We start from the raw sequence: 18089 nt of genomic DNA on the forward strand, positions 1-18089 counted from the left end.
TTTTTTTCCATTTCTTGAACCGATATCTGGACAACTGGATACCCCTACTGGCATCCACCAAGTCCTGACTCCTATGATACCCGTCCCGATATCCTGTACATGGTGTATGTCAGATATCGGTCCGTGTTCTAGACCCAGTATCGTAAATTTTATATGAGCCATATCATATGAGCGAACATTAGCATGTGGACGACGATGCTATAGTGTAGATGATTGTCAACAACGATGACGAATAGAAAAACAGATGACGATGACGAACGTTGGGGACTAAGAAGGCAAACTATAGTGACAACGATGTAGACGCATGTTGATGACGATGACAAATTTTAGGGATTCAGCAAATGAATGACGTTGAGGATACTGTATATGCATGTTGATGAGGATGACAAATTTTAGGGACAGCAGTCAAATGACGTTGACGATGATGTGGATGCATGTTGACGTCAATGAAGAATATTAGGGACAGGAGGCGAATGACTTTGATGACGATGACGAATTTTAGGGACAGGAGGCGAATGACTTTGATGACGATGACGAATTTTAGGGACAGGAGGCGAATGACTTTGATGACGATGACGAATTTTAGGGACAGGAGGCGAATGACGTTGATGAAGAGGACGAATTTTAGGGACAGGAGGCGAAGGACCTTGATGACGATGACGAATTTCAGGGAGAGGAGGCGAACGATGTTGATGACGATGAAGAATTTCCATCGTCGTCATCCGTCGCAGTGATTTCCGTCTTCCGTCAACGTCAACGTCATCCTCATCGTCATCCGCACGTGCCGATCCCTTGTCAGACGGGCCCAATCCGCGACCGGATAGCCCATCTCGATCGGACGGCGCAGAGACGCCGTACGAAATCCGACGATTGGCGAGCCACGGCAGCGCGGGAAACGTTCAATCTCTCTCCTGGTCGTCTTCTTCCTCAGTCATCCTCAACAGTGCGAGAATGGTGGCGATCGAGCCATGGCTGCAAGGGCCGTTCTTCGTCCCCGCGCAGCGCAGAAGACTCTTCTCGCCCCGTTCGAAAGGAAATCTCGCGTTCATCCTCACCGTGAAGATCCAATCTCGATCTCATCTCGAGTTTCCTCGAGAAATTTCTTGCCCGTGCGCTGCCGGAGACGTCGATCTAGGGCTTACCGTAGATGACGATTATCGCGAGCTGAGCAAGACTAGTATCGTCGGTAAAGAAGGCGGGAAGGATCGACGGCGCGCGGTGCGAATTGCTTGGGAGAAGCTGGTCCGTTGGTCCCGCTCTTGGCGTTCTAGGGCTAAATCCGACGTCCTGGAACGCACCAAGAAGGTGGTTTTAATCTCTAATTCTGAGTGATTTCTAGTTTTTTTTCTGATGTGATTGTTTCCCCGGGGTTAGGTTGTAGTTCTTGGAGGAGGTTCTTTCGGAACAGCAATGGCGGCTCACGTCGCGAGAAACAAGGCTGAGATGGAAGTAAGCATGCTTCTCCGGGATCCTGATGTCTGCAAATCTATCAATGAAACGCATTTCAACTGGTAAGAGATACTTCAATCGATGGGATACTGTTTTGTTTTTTACAAAGTTTGTGTTCTTCGATTACAGTAATTTCTGAGAGAAATCATCGGTACTGTGCTGAATTGAATTTTTCTTAAATCAACAGCAAGTATTTTCCTGAGTATAAGCTGCCCGAAAATGTTGTTGCGACGACCGACCCACAAATTGCGCTCTCGGGTGCTGATTTTTGCTTACACGCAGTACCAGTGCAGGTGAGCAAGACCTTTTTTCTTGCGTTTTTGAGGGTTTAAAGATCAGAAAAATAAAATTATCTACCAATGGGTAATCTTTTTTCCAATTATTCTCCAATGATTTCTTTGTAACCTACTTTTTTCTATGGCAGTATAGCTCATTGTTCCTTGAAGGAATTTCTAAGCATGTGGACCCAAACCTACCGTTCATATCACTTAGTAAGGGCCTGGAACTCAATACTTTGAGGACGATGTCACAAATTATTCCACAATCGTTGGGAAACCCTCGTCAGCCATTTATTGTGTTATCTGGACCGTCATTTGCTCTGGAGATCATGAAAAAGTTACCCACAGGTTTGACCAGTGCCAATCTACAGATTCATCACAATTTCAACGATGAATATTTCTTGCTACACCGAATTTAGTGTTATATAGTCAATTTCTCCTGTAACTCTCTACTTAGCTCCCTTTGTTTCATTTTTTACATGGTTCGGTGCTGTTCTTATTCCTGCATTACCTCTTTTCAGCAATGGTCGTGGCATCGAAGGACAAGAAAATGGCGAGTGCTGCTCAGCAGCTTTTAGCTTCTCAAAATCTAAGGATCAGTTCCTCGAGGTGGGAAACGTGTGCATTGTTTGTTTTCCGCACTTGTTTTGCATCTAGACGATGCGATGTTGATGTGGGACATCTAAGTTTGGTTGATGGTTTGCTGATGACATCATCAACAGCATAAGATGATGTTGTCCTCACCGTCAATCGTCCATACTTTAAGAAAGTTTTTATCATCGTCAGCCAGACCATGCGCAAAGTTTTGCCGGGTTGACTATTTTTTAAAATAAAATCTTACTAGGTTGATGGCTGACAGATGGTTTCAACTGTCTGTGATATCTCATCATCATCTTCTGCCATGGTCATTGTCAAGTACTGTAGAATTAGACAGCGTCAATGTCAAAGAGGGTCAGTGATGTTGACAATGAAGTTGTCCAAAGAAACGAATATTTTAGTAGGCCGATTGCCATGACTCCAATTAGTAGAGTTGCCGTTGAGAGGACCTCCTGTTGCTATTTCCTGTATTAATACGTTACTGTTAAGCTCTGATGTGGATTTACTGGGAATAAGTTTTCAACATGTTTGGCTCACAATCTAACTGTATGTCATGGATTTTATGCTTACTGTTGTGTGACCTTGAGAATCTTGTTCTTCAGCGATGTAACAGGAGTTGAAATCGCTGGTGCTTTAAAGAATGTGCTTGCAATAGCAGCGGGCATTGTGGAGGGGATGAATCTCGGAAACAACTGCATGGCTGCTCTTGTTTCTCAGGGTTGCTCGGAGATAAGGTGGCTGTCGACTAAGGTAATCCTAACCTAATATGAAAATTCATTTTCTATCATGTTTTCAACGGCAGAATACGTTTCTTTGATACTGATGAAGAAGATGGTATAAAAAATTGAACAAAACCAGACTCAACTAACACCTGATGGTTTCCTTAAATAGGGATGTGAATCCAAAGAAAGAGAAATGACAAGAATACCCCTACTTGTAACCGATATCATGAACTTCTTTTTTCTTTTTGATTATGAAACGCCCAGATGTACATCATAGCGTGCAACTGATCTGCCCTTGGTTTTGGTTTTAAGATGGGTGCAAAGACGGCGACACTAACTGGTTTGTCTGGGTCTGGCGACATCATGCTCACGTGTTTTGTCAATCTTTCAAGAAATAGAACACTGGGGGTTCGTCTGGGATCTGGAGAGAGACTTGAGGATATACTGAGTTCAATGAAGCAGGTTGATGAATTAAAATCATTTTTTTTCATTTTCTTTTACGTGTTATTAAAGAACTTTATTCCTAGGTTGCTGAAGGTGTCTCGACAGCGGGTGCCGTAATTGCATTGGCTCAGAAGTACAATGTGAAGATGCCTGTCTTGACAGCTGTTGCGCGTATAATTGACAATGAGTTGACGCCAAAGAAAGCTGTTTTGGAGCTAATGAACCTCCCTCAGGTTTGTAATATTTTGTATTTATTTTTTATATTAAGTTAAATGAACACTAACATCAAGTAGTGTGTCTGCATTTGTGGAGAAGGGGAAATCCGGTAGTAATCTTGTTTTGTTAGTACATTACATTTAAAAACGAATTAGTACATTACATAAGAATGCAAACCCTAGAAGGAATCCCATTGCTCGAAAATAGATTTTCAGTACTTTTAGCTCCTTGAGCTGCTAAGTAGTACATATTGACTTTCGCACATGCCTTCTTGATTCATCTTCATTCAGGTTGACTTTTTATTCTATTTTTTCTAAAAGAATAAAAAGAAGTTAGAAGTTAGAAGGAACTTCTAATATCCATGGTTGTAATTTACTGATATTGATTGTTATGGTGGCTAATTTCATTGTATTTTCCTGTTGAAGGTCGAAGAGGTGTAAATACTCCAGAATGAACCAGAGTTGGATATCGTGCCATATCCTCCACGTATGTGAATTCGTTTGATTAAAAACTTGTTCTCATTAAAGTTTTTCATTAAAATAACCTATTTATTTGATGACGATCAATTCAAGCGTTTAAGACTTGACATTTTTATTCTGAGTTATGATCTCTGTGTTCAATAGTTTTGGCCACTTCGAGCAGTTTTAAGTCCTATCGAGATATAGTTAAAAGGTGAGATTGTCAATTTTTGACACTTAACCATTTTGAGCATATCAAATTTCAAATTCAATGTCCCATAGATGCCATCATTTGGTCAGAATCATAATATGAAGTGGTGAGAGGACAAGTAGGTAGTGACTGCCTATTATGATGACATATTTCGCTTGAGAAGGATTAAGATGATACATCAGTTAACACATGAAACATAGTCGTGGATGAACAGAACATATCACTCCAAAACAAACATTCAACCCCACATGACTCAATTCATTACAGAAAATTAGAATAAGTTCGTTGTTGTAGGTATGTGAATGAAATTACATGAGAAAGATAAGATATAATCATAAATGCATGTTGCTTAGATTAAAATTTTAGAATGAAGTTCAGATTTTTATCAATTTTATGGTATTTTAATTGAATTTTTGTAAATAGTTTCATAACTAAAATATCTGATATGTCGGAAAATATATTTTTAGATTTACTTAAATATCTGTATGGTTTTATTATTTCTATTTTATATAACTATCTAGTATTGCATGGAATTTTCTGACATTGACTACATAAAGAAAATAATTTTTGAGTCAGAAAAGTTTATTATTGGATTTATGTAAATACTTTAAAGACGTTTATCATGTTTTTAGAATAAAATTTTGTTTTCTTTAGTTTTGATATTTTTATGGAATTAATTGATATAAAATTCATAAATAAAATAATTTTATAAGCCACACCATATAATTTTTATTTTTATTTTAATGCATTTAAGGAGTTTTTTGACTTTTTGCTGTCTTCCTAAAATGTTGTGCCATGATAGCAATATACCACATGAATCAAGGAGAGAGAAAATTGGATGGCTGGGATTGCTCTAACTTCAAGTGAAGATATGTGACAATTTTGGAGTTTGAAACTGAATTTTCATGGTAGTTCTTTCTTTAATTCCTCTATCTGACCAGCATATCAGAACTATCCAGTTCAAAAAATGTACCCTTGGAATCTGTTTCTGTTTACATTTATTCATGTGTTTGTCTAATTCAAAACCTTGTTTGCTTTGGCTCACGAGGGCAAAGGATCGAAGGGCCGATGATCCGATCAAGACACATGAAGAAAAAAAACACTCCGTCTGCTGGATATGTGATGAAAAGATCAGTGTCATCTTTGTCTTTTTGGACACAGATCTTCATCTTTTTTCCTTAGGTTATTTTCATTAATTACCGGGGTTTTCATAATTACACATGCCACATCTAACTCTGCCGCCCGTTTGCGTGTAAATCCCTCCATCTCTATCGCCACAGGTGACTGTAAAATCCCCATCACTTGCTATACAAATTGTCAGTGGATACTGCAGCCATCTCCTCCACAATCCATGATGTTCAAGTTCATCCTCTCACTCTATTCACACCAACACCATCAAACAGTTCCCTAACGCTATCGGACTATGGCATTTATTTAGAATTAGCTAGTAATTTATAATATGAAAATTCATTAAAATCCTTTTGCATTTTGACTAAATTAGGTTAATTATGAAAATCATTTTCTCATCAATTTAGTATTTTTTTAATTGATTTTTACTAGCTCATTTTAATGAATTAGATTTAATTCCTTAAAACATATAAAAAAATCATACAAAATAGAAAATTAAATTTAAATTTCACTAATTCAATACTTGCTCCATCATCAAGAGGAAATAATAAATGTTATTCCATGATTCATAAGTCTTAAACAATGTTATTCAACCCCAGTTTCTGGTTCATCAACCTTTCCGAGCTTGCAGGATTTCTAGGTCCTACAAATATCATGGCATGGTCATCCCTTATAAATCGAGAACCTTTCTCTTAAGTGGGTTTTGTGTTTAAATGAAATATATTATGTTTCTTGCTCCAAGAAGAGTATTATACTAATCAAGGTCTTGGAGTTTGATATATCTAAACCAATTATGAAATACAAGTTTCTTCGCATGGCCATTCACCATCTCATAATACATCTTTAATCCTATTGATTCATTTTTCTCGTAATTAATCCCAACATACCCTAATCTAAAATTAAAATTTAGTTATCCATTATTTCTTCCCAATTCCAGAATCTTGTTTATTTAAGGATGTTTGTTTGGTTTCCCCCTCTTTTATTTACTCTAATTATTTTTTTTATTTATTCCTCACAGAATAATCCCTGAAAGTTTGACCATTTTGAGCAAAAGGATGAAATTAATAAGACACCTACAGTTCCACAAGAAAGATAAATGAAGAACTAGAGCTACCCCTCTGTTATCAATTATTTATGTCCTAAATTTATTTATTTATTTCTCACGTGTTGAGGAACATGCATAAAGTAATTGGGATGAGTCATTTCAGGTCTTAAATAAATTCTAAATTCTAAATGCATGCATTAACCTAAGTTAGGGGGAGAAAAGCACTTCATGAATTCAAGTGATCATAACAACCCCACTCTAGAGATCCAATTACCATTTATTTCATAGGCATATGTAGAGAATTTAGGTTCGTTGTGGAGGATCAAAGTCATCTTTAGATGATATGAACATGAGGTCCACTACCAAGAGAAAATCAAAGGGTTGAAATACTTTAGGCATCGAATGGAGTGATCGAGTAATTTGATTGGACACCCTCGTCTATATTTAACTAAATCCTGCTTGTGTGTCTAGGATCCTTATTAATAGGAATCTCCATTTTGGAAAGAAGTTATTTCAAGTCCCAAAGCACAAAATTACCGCCTGAAACCACATTTGAAAAATCTAAAAAATCGTACCTTGCCTTACCCTCCTTTCTTATCATTGATCCACGTTTACATTTAAAATTAAGTATCCATTTTCCCATCCAGTTTGCTTGCATGTCCATTGCACAAACCTATTGACACTATTTCACCCATTTTCCTTATAAATTTAATTACATCTGACTTTTCAATTTCTCAAGTTTTTTTCTTCTTCTTATTCCTTTCCTTATTATTATTGTTTCTCCCTTTTCATAAATTTATTCAAATAAAATTCTTATATATATAATGTATCTCATTTCTCTCCCGACCTTTCACCTTGCCTTCTCCTTACCACATTTCTTGCTACCTTACCACATCCCATTTTACATGTATCTATTCATTATCGAATCAATCCTTGTCTACCTTATTTCTTTTCTTGGTACACATTTAAAAATTTTGTCCTATAGAGTATAGAAACTTTTACCTTTTAAATTTTTAATATGAGGAAGGTTAGCTTGTATTCTCTATATGAAGGAGAACCCATTGTGAGAGAGTGATCTTCATTGGGAGATATTTGAACCTGCCTTTCTCACTAAAATTTGTGAGGACATTTGGTTTCATATATTATCTGAAGAGAAGTAATTTTTTCATTTCACTAAATATTTTTTAAACTAGGAGTGATTCATATTAAGAGGTCTGATATAATTTTATAAATGTTGACTATTGACTTGAAAAAAACTTTTCCGAAAAGGACTCAATAGTAAAAAGATAAAAGGTGGGGAATTCACCAAAACCTAGAACAAGTTTAAGCATAGGTTTGGCCAAGCACATAAACCAGTTATTGAAGACTAATATTTTTAAGGATGAAAAAATAGAAACCACATCAATCCGAAGGCAAACACTAGAAAAAGGAGAACAAATAGAGGGTGGTCATACTTTACTCCATAGAGTGGGCTTAAGCATGTAGCATTTGGTTGTCCTAGGTGTGGTGCAATGCTTAGGATGGGTGCAATAAGGGAGGTGGTATTTTTGCATCTTCCTTCAAGATTAGTGGTTAGGCAACTCTAGCTTCCAGTCTGGCTGAAAATGTCATTTTCACTTTTCTTGAGATTTGGGCAGACGTGAAGAAGGAAGAAAAGTATAGAGCTCTTTGATAATAATTACTCATACCACATCAAGTGAGCTCTTAAAAGATGGCTGATTCAAAAAAAATTAACGTAAAAAATGGAGGACTCAGCAATCTCTTAACATAAGACTAGTTTTGAAGGTCTAGAGGATAAATACTGAAATGGCATGGCATAGGGACAAGCATAAATGAGCAAGAAGCTAGCCACCTGCATTGCAAGGTGAACCTTACAGAAATATATATGACTGGAAAGCCAATCACACATTCCATATGTCGATCCATGTTCATTAATAGAACATATTTATTATAGTGCATGTGTGATGCTTATAATGAAGTCCATGAATACATGATCTAACTTAGTGAATTATGATGAAATCGTAATATGGAGATCATTAGTCTTTAAGCATGTGTTCTAAGTACTCCTATTCGAAGCATACTTGAGAAGGACATCAAAGTATCCAAATAGAATAGCACTATCTAGCCTCACTTATATGATGAGTATGAGTGAATGCGTAGCCATTAGTTTGGAGACACTAACCATAGATAGTGGGTGTTCTTTAGTGGAAAGGGTTCACTGAATTGATCCGTAAAAATCCCTGAATGGTATTATATAAAAATATCAATCAGGTTGATTCAGATCACAGTTGTGTAAGTGGTCCTTAGACCTGAGACACCAAAGAATTCTTATGGATGGACATTAATACTTTGACTGTGACTTATGTGTCCCTAATCATTTGATTCTAAATAGTCTTAGTTAGGGTACATCAATAAAGTTCAGGAAAACAATTGAGTGGTCAAGATGGGATCATCAACCCGTGGTATAATAGGTGACAACTCAAGGATGATGATGCAATCAAGTCATTGGGCAAGGCACTGAAATATCAAAGAAGAGGTCTCCGATGATTTTCAAACGCATCAATACTAATTCAGATGATCGATAAGGGTTTAAAAGTAAATCATAACCTAAGTCATCCTAGAAGCATCAAGTGGATGAGGGACTATACATACACGATAACTGATGACGAACAGGTTTCATGAGTGAGTCGATACACATGGCACTTGTCGGAGACTCAACCTATCGATTGGGTTAAAATGATATGACATTAATTAATCTATAAAATGATATTGTTCATTAATTTAGAAGTCCAATAAAGGTTATTGGGTTGCTCGAGTTTTTGAATAGAATAATACATGGGCCTAGAGGGTCACATACAAATGGTCTTTTGGATGCCAGAAGATACACTTAAGTATATGAGAGTTTTTATGAAAAATCCCCACTTAGTATAAATAGGGGAAGGCCTTACACAAAATTCATTTGGGCTAGAATTGTTCAAGGGCCTTCTCCTTCTTCTGTTTTCTCCCACACCTCCTCTCTAGTCTCGATGGGATAGGGATAGTGTATTGACGACGATTGAGATATGACGAAGCTCATCAACGAGAAGGAGAAGATTCGACATGCCACGGACTGCGTGGATACTTCTATAGGCTGCACACATGAGAAGCTCTACGTGAATCGTTCGAGGATCAAAGGAATTATGGATGCTTTCGTGCCGAGGTAATTCATTTAATATTTTAATGATCTTGTTCGACTCTGTTTAAGTCTTTTGCTATGGAATATTGTGATTTTTCATCCATTTATATGCTTGTAGAACCCAACAGGAACAAACAACCTATTAGGAACCATTTTGTCATGTGTATTGTCCTCTAAAGCATATTATGTCCCTTAAGGGGTTATTCGTGCAAGCTTATATTACCTTATTATGAATGAATACGGTTTACACTAGAGAATATTTCAATTGTCTAGGATATAAAATATTATGTGGTTTCAAGTTGGGACAGTCCAGGCCCCAGACCAAGAGACGAAATTAATAATAGGTTAATAAAATAAGGAAGAAGTTGAGTGATGGATATTATGTGGCCGTCAAGCCAAATCACATACCCATGTTTATTTAAGTTCATTGAATAAAATATTATATTCATTATTATTTCAGTATGATGTTTTTAATGAAGTCCATGAATACATGCAATGGCATAGAGAATTATGATTATATCATAATATAGTGATCACTAGTCTTTCAACATGTATTTTAAATATTCCTATTCGATGGATAGTCGAGATGGACATTGAATTATCCATATGGAATAACGCTAACTTATATAAATTATACAATAAGTATATGTGATCCTATGACTATTAGTGTGGCGACACTAAGGGCAATTAGTGGGTGCTCTTTGGAGAAAGAGTTCATTTAATTGATCTAAAGAATCCCTAAATGGTATTATACCTAAACTCTTATCAGGTTGATTCATGTCAAAGTTATATTAGTAAACCGTTGACCTGAGACACCAAGGACATCTTAAGGATAGAAGACTATGTTTTGACTATGACTTATTGGCCACTAATCATGGGATTCAAACAAGTCATATCTCGGATATGGTAAGAAGCTCACGTAGGTGGTTGAATGGTTACGATAGGATGATCCACCCTTGGTATAAGGGGAGATTAACTTAATTAAGATGACGCGTCAAATCCCTGACCAGGGAATTGAGAATATTGGAGAAGGCGTTCTTTAATGATCCCCATTAGGCATCAGTACTAATTGAATGATGGATTAGGGTTTGGGAATCAACCATACATATACGGTAACCAATGATAGTAAAGGTTTCATGAGAGAGATCAAATACTATTCGGTATCTTCAAGAGCACGAGGTGTAGCTTGGCACCCCACAGATTGGAAACTTAACATATTGATTGGGTTAAATCGATCCCAAGTTAATTAATCTATATGTTGATATACTTAATGAATAAATTTGACCAATAATTATTATTGGGCCACTAAAGTTATTAAGAAGAATTATGCATGGGCCTAGAGGATCACACACATAAGATCATAGGGGCATTGGTGAATGAATTTTACTTTATGGGATTTTTTGATAAAAATTGAAGTAAAATATAGATAGGTAAGGGACAGTCATTTCAAACACCTAGGCCAGCCAGAATTGAGAGCCCTCCTTTCTCCACTATGCCCTCATCTCCACTTAACCAAGGAGAATGTTTTCAAGGAGAGTTGGAGAATAAGTGGAGATCCAAGGACAACCTGATCACGTGAATACTTATAGAAGCCGGGCACATGAATGGGTACAGAATGATCTCAAAGTGGGCAGGTATTGTTTTGAAGATTGATTACATGCTTCCGCATCCATGCAAACCATGTTTTCATGGTGAACCAACGCACAAAACCCAACATCAGGAAGACCCTAGACCACCCCAGGCTAAACTTTTAAAATCCATATTTTAGTCTTGGCCATTCAATCCACTTATAAAAAGATCATATGTTAAATGTAAAATCGTGAAATCTTTGGTCTTTCATCATTTGATGAAAACTACATAAAACAATGATGTCAACAATAATTAGATATAACCAATGGTAAATGATACGTGAAATTTTGGTGACTAAGAGTCTTTTATGGCAGCATAAAGAATTTGAAGGTGCACAATAAGAACAATGTGTGAAGTTCATGTTTGCTTCATCCATGATTGACATTTGAGACCATATTTCTTCGATGACAGAAAAACAAAATTAATAAAACCTGTAAAACTGAAACTTAACACTTTGAGGATACAATCACTTTGCATAAAGTCAAATACTTTACCATTTGGTTCCTCAAATGAGTCTTCCCAAACCATGTAGATACCTTGCATCAAAATGATTCCTTGGCATGTCAGACCTCATCTCCTTCTCAATCAAGTCAGATAGAAATTTAAAAGGATCTTCCAATTATTTTATTCGCACTGGGAGAAGATAGCGCTCAAGGAGAAGAGATAATGATGGTGTTACATACAAACAAATCCACATGGGTGTGTATCAGCTAGGACTCTGGGTCCTTCTATAACATAATTTTTCATAAGCCCTTGCACATAATAACTTTTAATAATACATCATCTGATATATTATTAATCTTGCATGTGTGACCCTCTAAGACCATGAACCAATATAGTTAATGACTCTATGATCCCAATAACCCTTTATGGTCTAAGTTAATTTAGTTAGTAATATTTAACATATATACTAATTAATCATGGATTTGTTTAACTCAATTGATAGGTTGAGCCCCCAATGTGTGGGTACCAAGATACACAGTATGTTATAGAAGGTACACGAGAGTTTACTAAATCTTTCATGGAACTTATCCAACATTAGTTACAATGTATGTATGCTCCCCTATTCATGTGACACCCTATAATGACTTAGTGGATGGTTATGTATCATCCAATTTTGGTGTGACGCATTGGGAAATCATCAAAAAACTATTTTTATAATAAATCCACAACCATGGCCAAGTACTTCATTACAGAAAATGAAAGACCAAGGACACAATCTCAGTAAATCATCAATTTCTATCCATGCTCATACGTGACTTGTAACAATAATTAAAATTTATTTTTTACATAATATTTATTTTTTGGAAGGTTAAAAGTAATGTAAGATATCTTCAATTTTTCTGACCATTTTTAGAGGCTAGCGAGAGATCTTTTGATAATATGAAGAGCATTATGATGCCTCCATAGCAAGCTGAGGTCATGATTTGGTTTTCTGTGTCAGGGTGTGCTTGAGGTAAAACTTAGATGATTCACATGACGAAATAATTAAATTATGGAATCATAATATATCGTCAAAAACCCAATGATGAAATCACTTTGGCACAGATTGGATCCACAATTTTATAGTTCTTTGAGCGACACATTGAATAAGTCATGTGTTTAGCCTATAGATGTATACACATGATCCATGGCATGTTCAACCTCATCCTTAGTTTCAATGCTCTCCATTATTAATCTCATATCATCATGACATCATTTCAATAGCATCAAGCGTGGAGGGGAGTCAAAAGGAGAAATGAAGACAAGAAGATACACATGAAAAATTCTGACTTAGTTGAATTTTATTCATGGCCATCCCTTATTCATACTTTATGAGAAGTTCTTACAAGATCTTGAAACTCAACTCTATCTTTCGATGTCCAAAATACTATTTTGATGTGACCTTATGTGCTTATTTACTAGTCTAGTTTAATGTCTTGAGTGACCCTATAACCATCTATATCATCATATTGATTAATTAATCATATATTGATTCAACTCAATAAATAGTTTGAGTTTTCAGCCTCGGGCTGCCAAGCTATACCTTGTGCTTTAGGAGATAAAAATAAATGTATCAACTCTCCATGGAATATCAGTACCATTGATTGTCATGTATGTACAATCCCTATCTTCTTGGCGATTCTAGGATGAGTTACGATGGTCAAATTTTTAACCCTAATCAGTCATCAGAGTTATTACTAATGCATTCATAGGATAACGTGATGTTCCACTACCATGGCCAATGACTTCATCACATCTTATTCCTTGAGATATATCCTCTAGTACTTGATGGATATTATGTGTCCATCTAGCCAATCATACTTCAATCACTGAAAAAAATATTTATTCATCATTATTATTATGTGATGTTTACAGTAAAGTCCTTGAATACACACAAGGACTTAATAAATTCTGATGATATTATAATCAAGTGATAAATAATATTCACGCTTTTATTCTAAAAATGCAGATGTATTAGGTACTAGAGATGGACATCCAGTTATGCAGATATTATAACACTATCTAATCTTACTTACGTGATAAGTATGGCTGATCCTATGACTATTAGTGTGGATACACTTAGGACATATGCTAGGTGATCATTGAATTGAAGCGAAATGGTTATATTAGTGGTTTATACATAAAAGTAAATGAGGTTGATTTATGTCATTGTTGTATAAGTGGTATGTTGACCTAAGACCCTAAGGGCAATCGGTGCATGGATGACCATGTTTTGACTAAGACATATGACTCTCTGATAAGGTCAAATAAGGGTAGTCATTTGCATGCATTCTTCATCCTAACTGCCCTGAAATTTAGTTCAACACTACCAAAAACTATTATTTTACATAATAATGAGATCATGCCTTCCACTTTTTCAAATGATAAAAAAGCTAATTTTTTCTACTCAATGCTCTGACATGTACTTTACCAAGTTATATAGTTTGTGATTTATTTTTAAGAGGATTTCAGGGATATTTCTAAACCCTACTAGACTCAATGAGTCAAGTGGGATATCAATCTAACAATTTCCCTAGTATGTTGACTTTTCAGGTCAAAGGTTGAATTTTTTATGGTCATAAAATTATGAAATTTTATGAGGAAGTCAGGACATGAGTCTTGAGGCTTGGGACAAAGTTTTAGATCAAAAAGAGCTATGGAGAAAAAGATGTATGCTAATCAGTGGAGTTGACTCAATCGATTGGCTTGTTGTAAAGGAGCTTGAAGAAAACCTTCTAGAAGGTCCTTGGAGGCTTTGAGGATGATCAAGACATCTGAGAAGGACTCCCGCTGGCCGTCATTGTTTGGTGGAGAGACCAGGGTCGGGATCCAGTCCAGGATTCATGAGGGGAAACCCATCCGTCCATCTACTCCAGCTCAAATCCAAGGGCTAGGGATGATTTGTAACTAACAGTAATAAACTTGTTCTTTCTCCTCCAAATTCAACCTGAAGAGAAAGAATCTGATTGGTTGAGATCTGATCACCTAGATTGAGGCCTCAAGAACTCAACCCTGGACGTTCATCCATGATCCACCACCAAGAATGACTGAAAAAAATACAAGTAATCCTATAAAAGGGCCCCCTCACCCTCCTTGAGGGCATTCAAGAATTGAGTATTGTTTTGTTCCACTTTCTCCATCTGTTGAGCATGTTCTTGGGTCCATCTTCATCTTGAAGGTGCAAGGAGTTTTCTACGAGCATCCTAGATCTTGAAGCCAATTGGTAGTGAGCGGAAGAGATCACCTTGGGCCTCTTGGGTGTGACAAAAAAGGTTCCTCTCCTCTTCTCATTCTAACTCCTCCCAGTATTTTTTCCTATAGTTCTTGGCTATCTCTTAAGCAGATAGCCAGCGTTATAAGCTTTCCAACGCCTACTTACACTTGTTGAAACAACTAGAACTCTAGATACGTTGCATGTGAGAGCACCTCCGTCGGCGCAACTAGCGGCGAAGCGACGAAGCCCAACGCACAAGTGGACAACTCTCTCTCTCTCATGCGGCTCAACAACTCTGGACCGGATAAGTGAATTACAATCATATTAACTTCAGAATCTTTTCTCTCACTCTAGAGACAATAAAAAATTCCAAAAAAAATCTCAAAAATCATTCTCTGTCTAGACTCTATCTAAATTAATTTCGTGCCTAGTAAAAAAATGCATGCTTTTTCTCTTTCTCTGAAAATATATCTTAAAAAAAAAACCTTAAAGAAGAGAGATAAATAAAATCCTGGAACTTAAAATTCAAAATTCATATCATTAGCTACCTAGCCTATATGGATATAACCCTTTACTAACCTACTACTACTAACTAAAAACAAATTTTTGTTGATTAAGTCCATACTGACCTTACAAACAATCTAGTGAGTGTTACAGAATTTTGGATTTGATCACTCTAAACATGAGATCCAAACTTGTCTCTTCAACAATTCAGATTTTTATATAGTGAGTGGGTGAGTGGTCAAGATGGGAAAGGGGTATTGGTATAAGAGAACTAGATATTGACTAGAAGAAGAGAGTCAGACAAAGAGGCATGCCAAAGTAGTAGGGATATTAGAGGTAATGATCCTGTCCCATCATTACTATCATTATAACATATATAATGTTTTGATGTTTGATAGATAGACAAAAAATATGTGTATTTTATAACATATTTATGGCAATTAGGGATCATTTCATCATTTTTTTATTTTCATTTTTTTTATAATTTTTCATTGCATTAAATTTTAAAATAACAAAAATAAAAATAATGCATTTTAAGAAAAATTTGTGCATTTTTTAGAATCAAGATTTGTTAGTAAAGCATTTTTAGGACCTTTTAATTTTCTAAGGTTTATTTAGTATGTATGTTATTGCAAGGAAGAGAAGAAGTTGGAGAATGAGAAGAGAAACAAAAAAAAGAAAATGAAATGAAAAGAAAAGATATAAAATGAAAAAAGTAAAAATGGCTTGATTAGGCCAAATGACAGGCACCAAACAGTTAGGCCAGGCCAGCGCAGCGGGCAGCCGAGGGCGGCGCTCCAGCGCAGCCAGCATGCTAGTAGAGCGCAGAGCCAGCACCAAGCGCCAGCGTAGCCCAAACTTAAGAAGCCAGGTATGGATTTCATTTTTCATTTTATTTTCCAACATTTTTCAATATTATTTATTTCAAATTTCTATTAACATTTTTAATATGGGATGTAAATATTATGTTATTTTAGTATGCATCGGGCATTCCACATAGTCAGACAATAGTATTTTATTTCCAACAAATCCGTAAAATTAGGAAAATAAGAAGAAAAAGAATAAAACTCGCGCGCGATCTTTGAAGCTGGGCCAGGCAAAGCGAGGCCTGGGCGTATTTAAAGCTGGCAGATATTATCTTCTTCTTTCTTCTCTCTAAGGCGACCGGACAGCAGAGATCTATCTCACCAAATTTAAATTTTAATTTTCTCTTTTTTTTTAGCAAATTTGGAAGGCAGGACGGTGTGGCGGGCAAATCAAGGAGAGCCACGCGGGTGAAAAGATGACTACCGCTGCAAAAGCGGGTGCGCGGGGTAACTGATTTAACTGGGTCCACGGCGGATCGGGCATTTGGGTCGATTTTTAAGTGGTCTACGGCCAGGGGCATGTCAGTCCTCGGAGCCCTCTGGCACCCGGCTCTGGGACCAGCTGCCGGCCGGCGGCCGGCGTGGGCACTCGGGTGGGTGGCCACTGAGATGGCCTTGGGGGTTCCTCGAAACCAGGCAAAGCCCCCCAATTGGGTCAGAGCCCTTTTCTTACCAATTTCTAGCACCCACTTTCCTGAACCCGCGACCTGGATCTTCTGCCCAATAAGGAATTGTTCTGCGTCGATGACAGCGCAGGCGATTGAGAAAGAGGAAGGGAAGTGGAGCGCGGGAGCAGCAATGAGGACTGGGAGAGGGAGGGGAAGACTGAGAAGAGACTGGGCAAGCTGAGAAGCGATGGAACGAGTGAATATGGATCTGCTCTTCAAATCGCACAGGCGGGCAGGCGATTTTCGGTTTTACCTCGCCTTCATTCAGGGAGATTCAGTTTCAATCATACTTTTTAAGTTTTGACTCCAGTGATTTTTTTTTTTTTTTCATCTCCAAGATCTGAATTAGTTTTTATTTCCATCGAATCACCAAGTGATTTGTATAATGCGTTTTTATTATTTTCTATCAAACATCACTATCTATAAAAATAAAAAATATAAAAACATCCTTCTTACCTCACGGGCGTTTGACAGAAGCACCATCTTATATTCTGTTTCCCTTTATAAAATCTATATAATACATATAAAAGACTTACTATTAGTTAAATAATATACTATATATCTCTTCTTTGACCCCCTTTCGGGCATTTAGTCGAACACCTCTCGGGTGTTCGACTAAATCGACCCACTACCTCCTAAATCGACCCATATTTCCTTAATTTGACACCTTAAAATACTATACAAAATACATAAATCACATAAAAATATATATAAGATACCTAAACTGGTGTTGAGGAGTATTCTAAACTTATAGGTCTATTAAGTCCTATTAATACCTCCTTGCCCCTTCTCAATGTCTCTCTATTCCTCTTATTTAGTACATCATAGTTAAATAATTACTCAGTACTCTCTCCATACTTATAATTACTTGGAGAAGGACACATTCCTTCTATCTAACTCCTTATTATTCTCTCTCTTATTAAACTTAGTAGTCTTATTACTACTTATCTATCTTTTCACTAACTAGGTTCTTATCCTTCTTAAATATAATATCTAATTCCT

The 18089-nt window shown here is 36.7% G+C and overlaps 1 protein-coding gene across 3 annotated transcripts; it reads left to right on the plus strand.

The window, feature by feature from the left end:
• The first annotated feature begins 917 nt into the window (after positions 1-917).
• LOC144706973 (glycerol-3-phosphate dehydrogenase [NAD(+)] 2, chloroplastic-like) lies at positions 918-5709 on the plus strand. 3 transcript variants are annotated; one of them, XR_013582358.1, is made up of 11 exons: positions 918-1305; positions 1375-1511; positions 1637-1742; positions 1874-2075; positions 2249-2336; positions 2927-3074; positions 3359-3508; positions 3574-3723; positions 4132-4192; positions 4330-4378; positions 5178-5709. XR_013582358.1 is itself a non-coding variant. In XM_078580077.1 (10 exons), exons 1-9 carry the CDS (start codon positions 952-954, stop codon positions 4144-4146), a joined length of 1350 nt encoding a protein of 449 aa, XP_078436203.1. In that variant the 5' UTR covers positions 918-951; the 3' UTR covers positions 4147-4192; positions 5178-5709. The 3 variants fall into 3 exon arrangements, 1 of the variants encoding a protein (XP_078436203.1); XR_013582357.1 differs by lacking the exon at positions 4330-4378 and having other exon boundaries at positions 5178-5283; positions 5431-5709; XM_078580077.1 differs by lacking the exon at positions 4330-4378.
• The last annotated feature ends 12380 nt before the right edge of the window (positions 5710-18089 follow it).

Source organism: Wolffia australiana, chromosome 8 (genome assembly GCF_029677425.1).
Source record: "Wolffia australiana isolate 7733 chromosome 8, ASM2967742v1".
In the NCBI taxonomy this organism is placed as follows: Eukaryota; Viridiplantae; Streptophyta; class Magnoliopsida; order Alismatales; family Araceae; genus Wolffia; species Wolffia australiana.

Bases quoted from the DNA above. Each gene is read 5' to 3' on its own strand.
- LOC144706973 (XM_078580077.1), top strand. From the start codon at position 952: ATGGTGGCGATCGAGCCATGGCTGCAAGGGCCGTTCTTCGTCCCCGCG. The intron at 1,512-1,636 runs GTAAGAGATACT...TTAAATCAACAG, and splicing joins AATGAAACGCATTTCAACTG to CAAGTATTTTCCTGAGTATA. The intron at 2,337-2,926 runs GTGGGAAACGTG...CTTGTTCTTCAG, and splicing joins CTAAGGATCAGTTCCTCGAG to CGATGTAACAGGAGTTGAAA.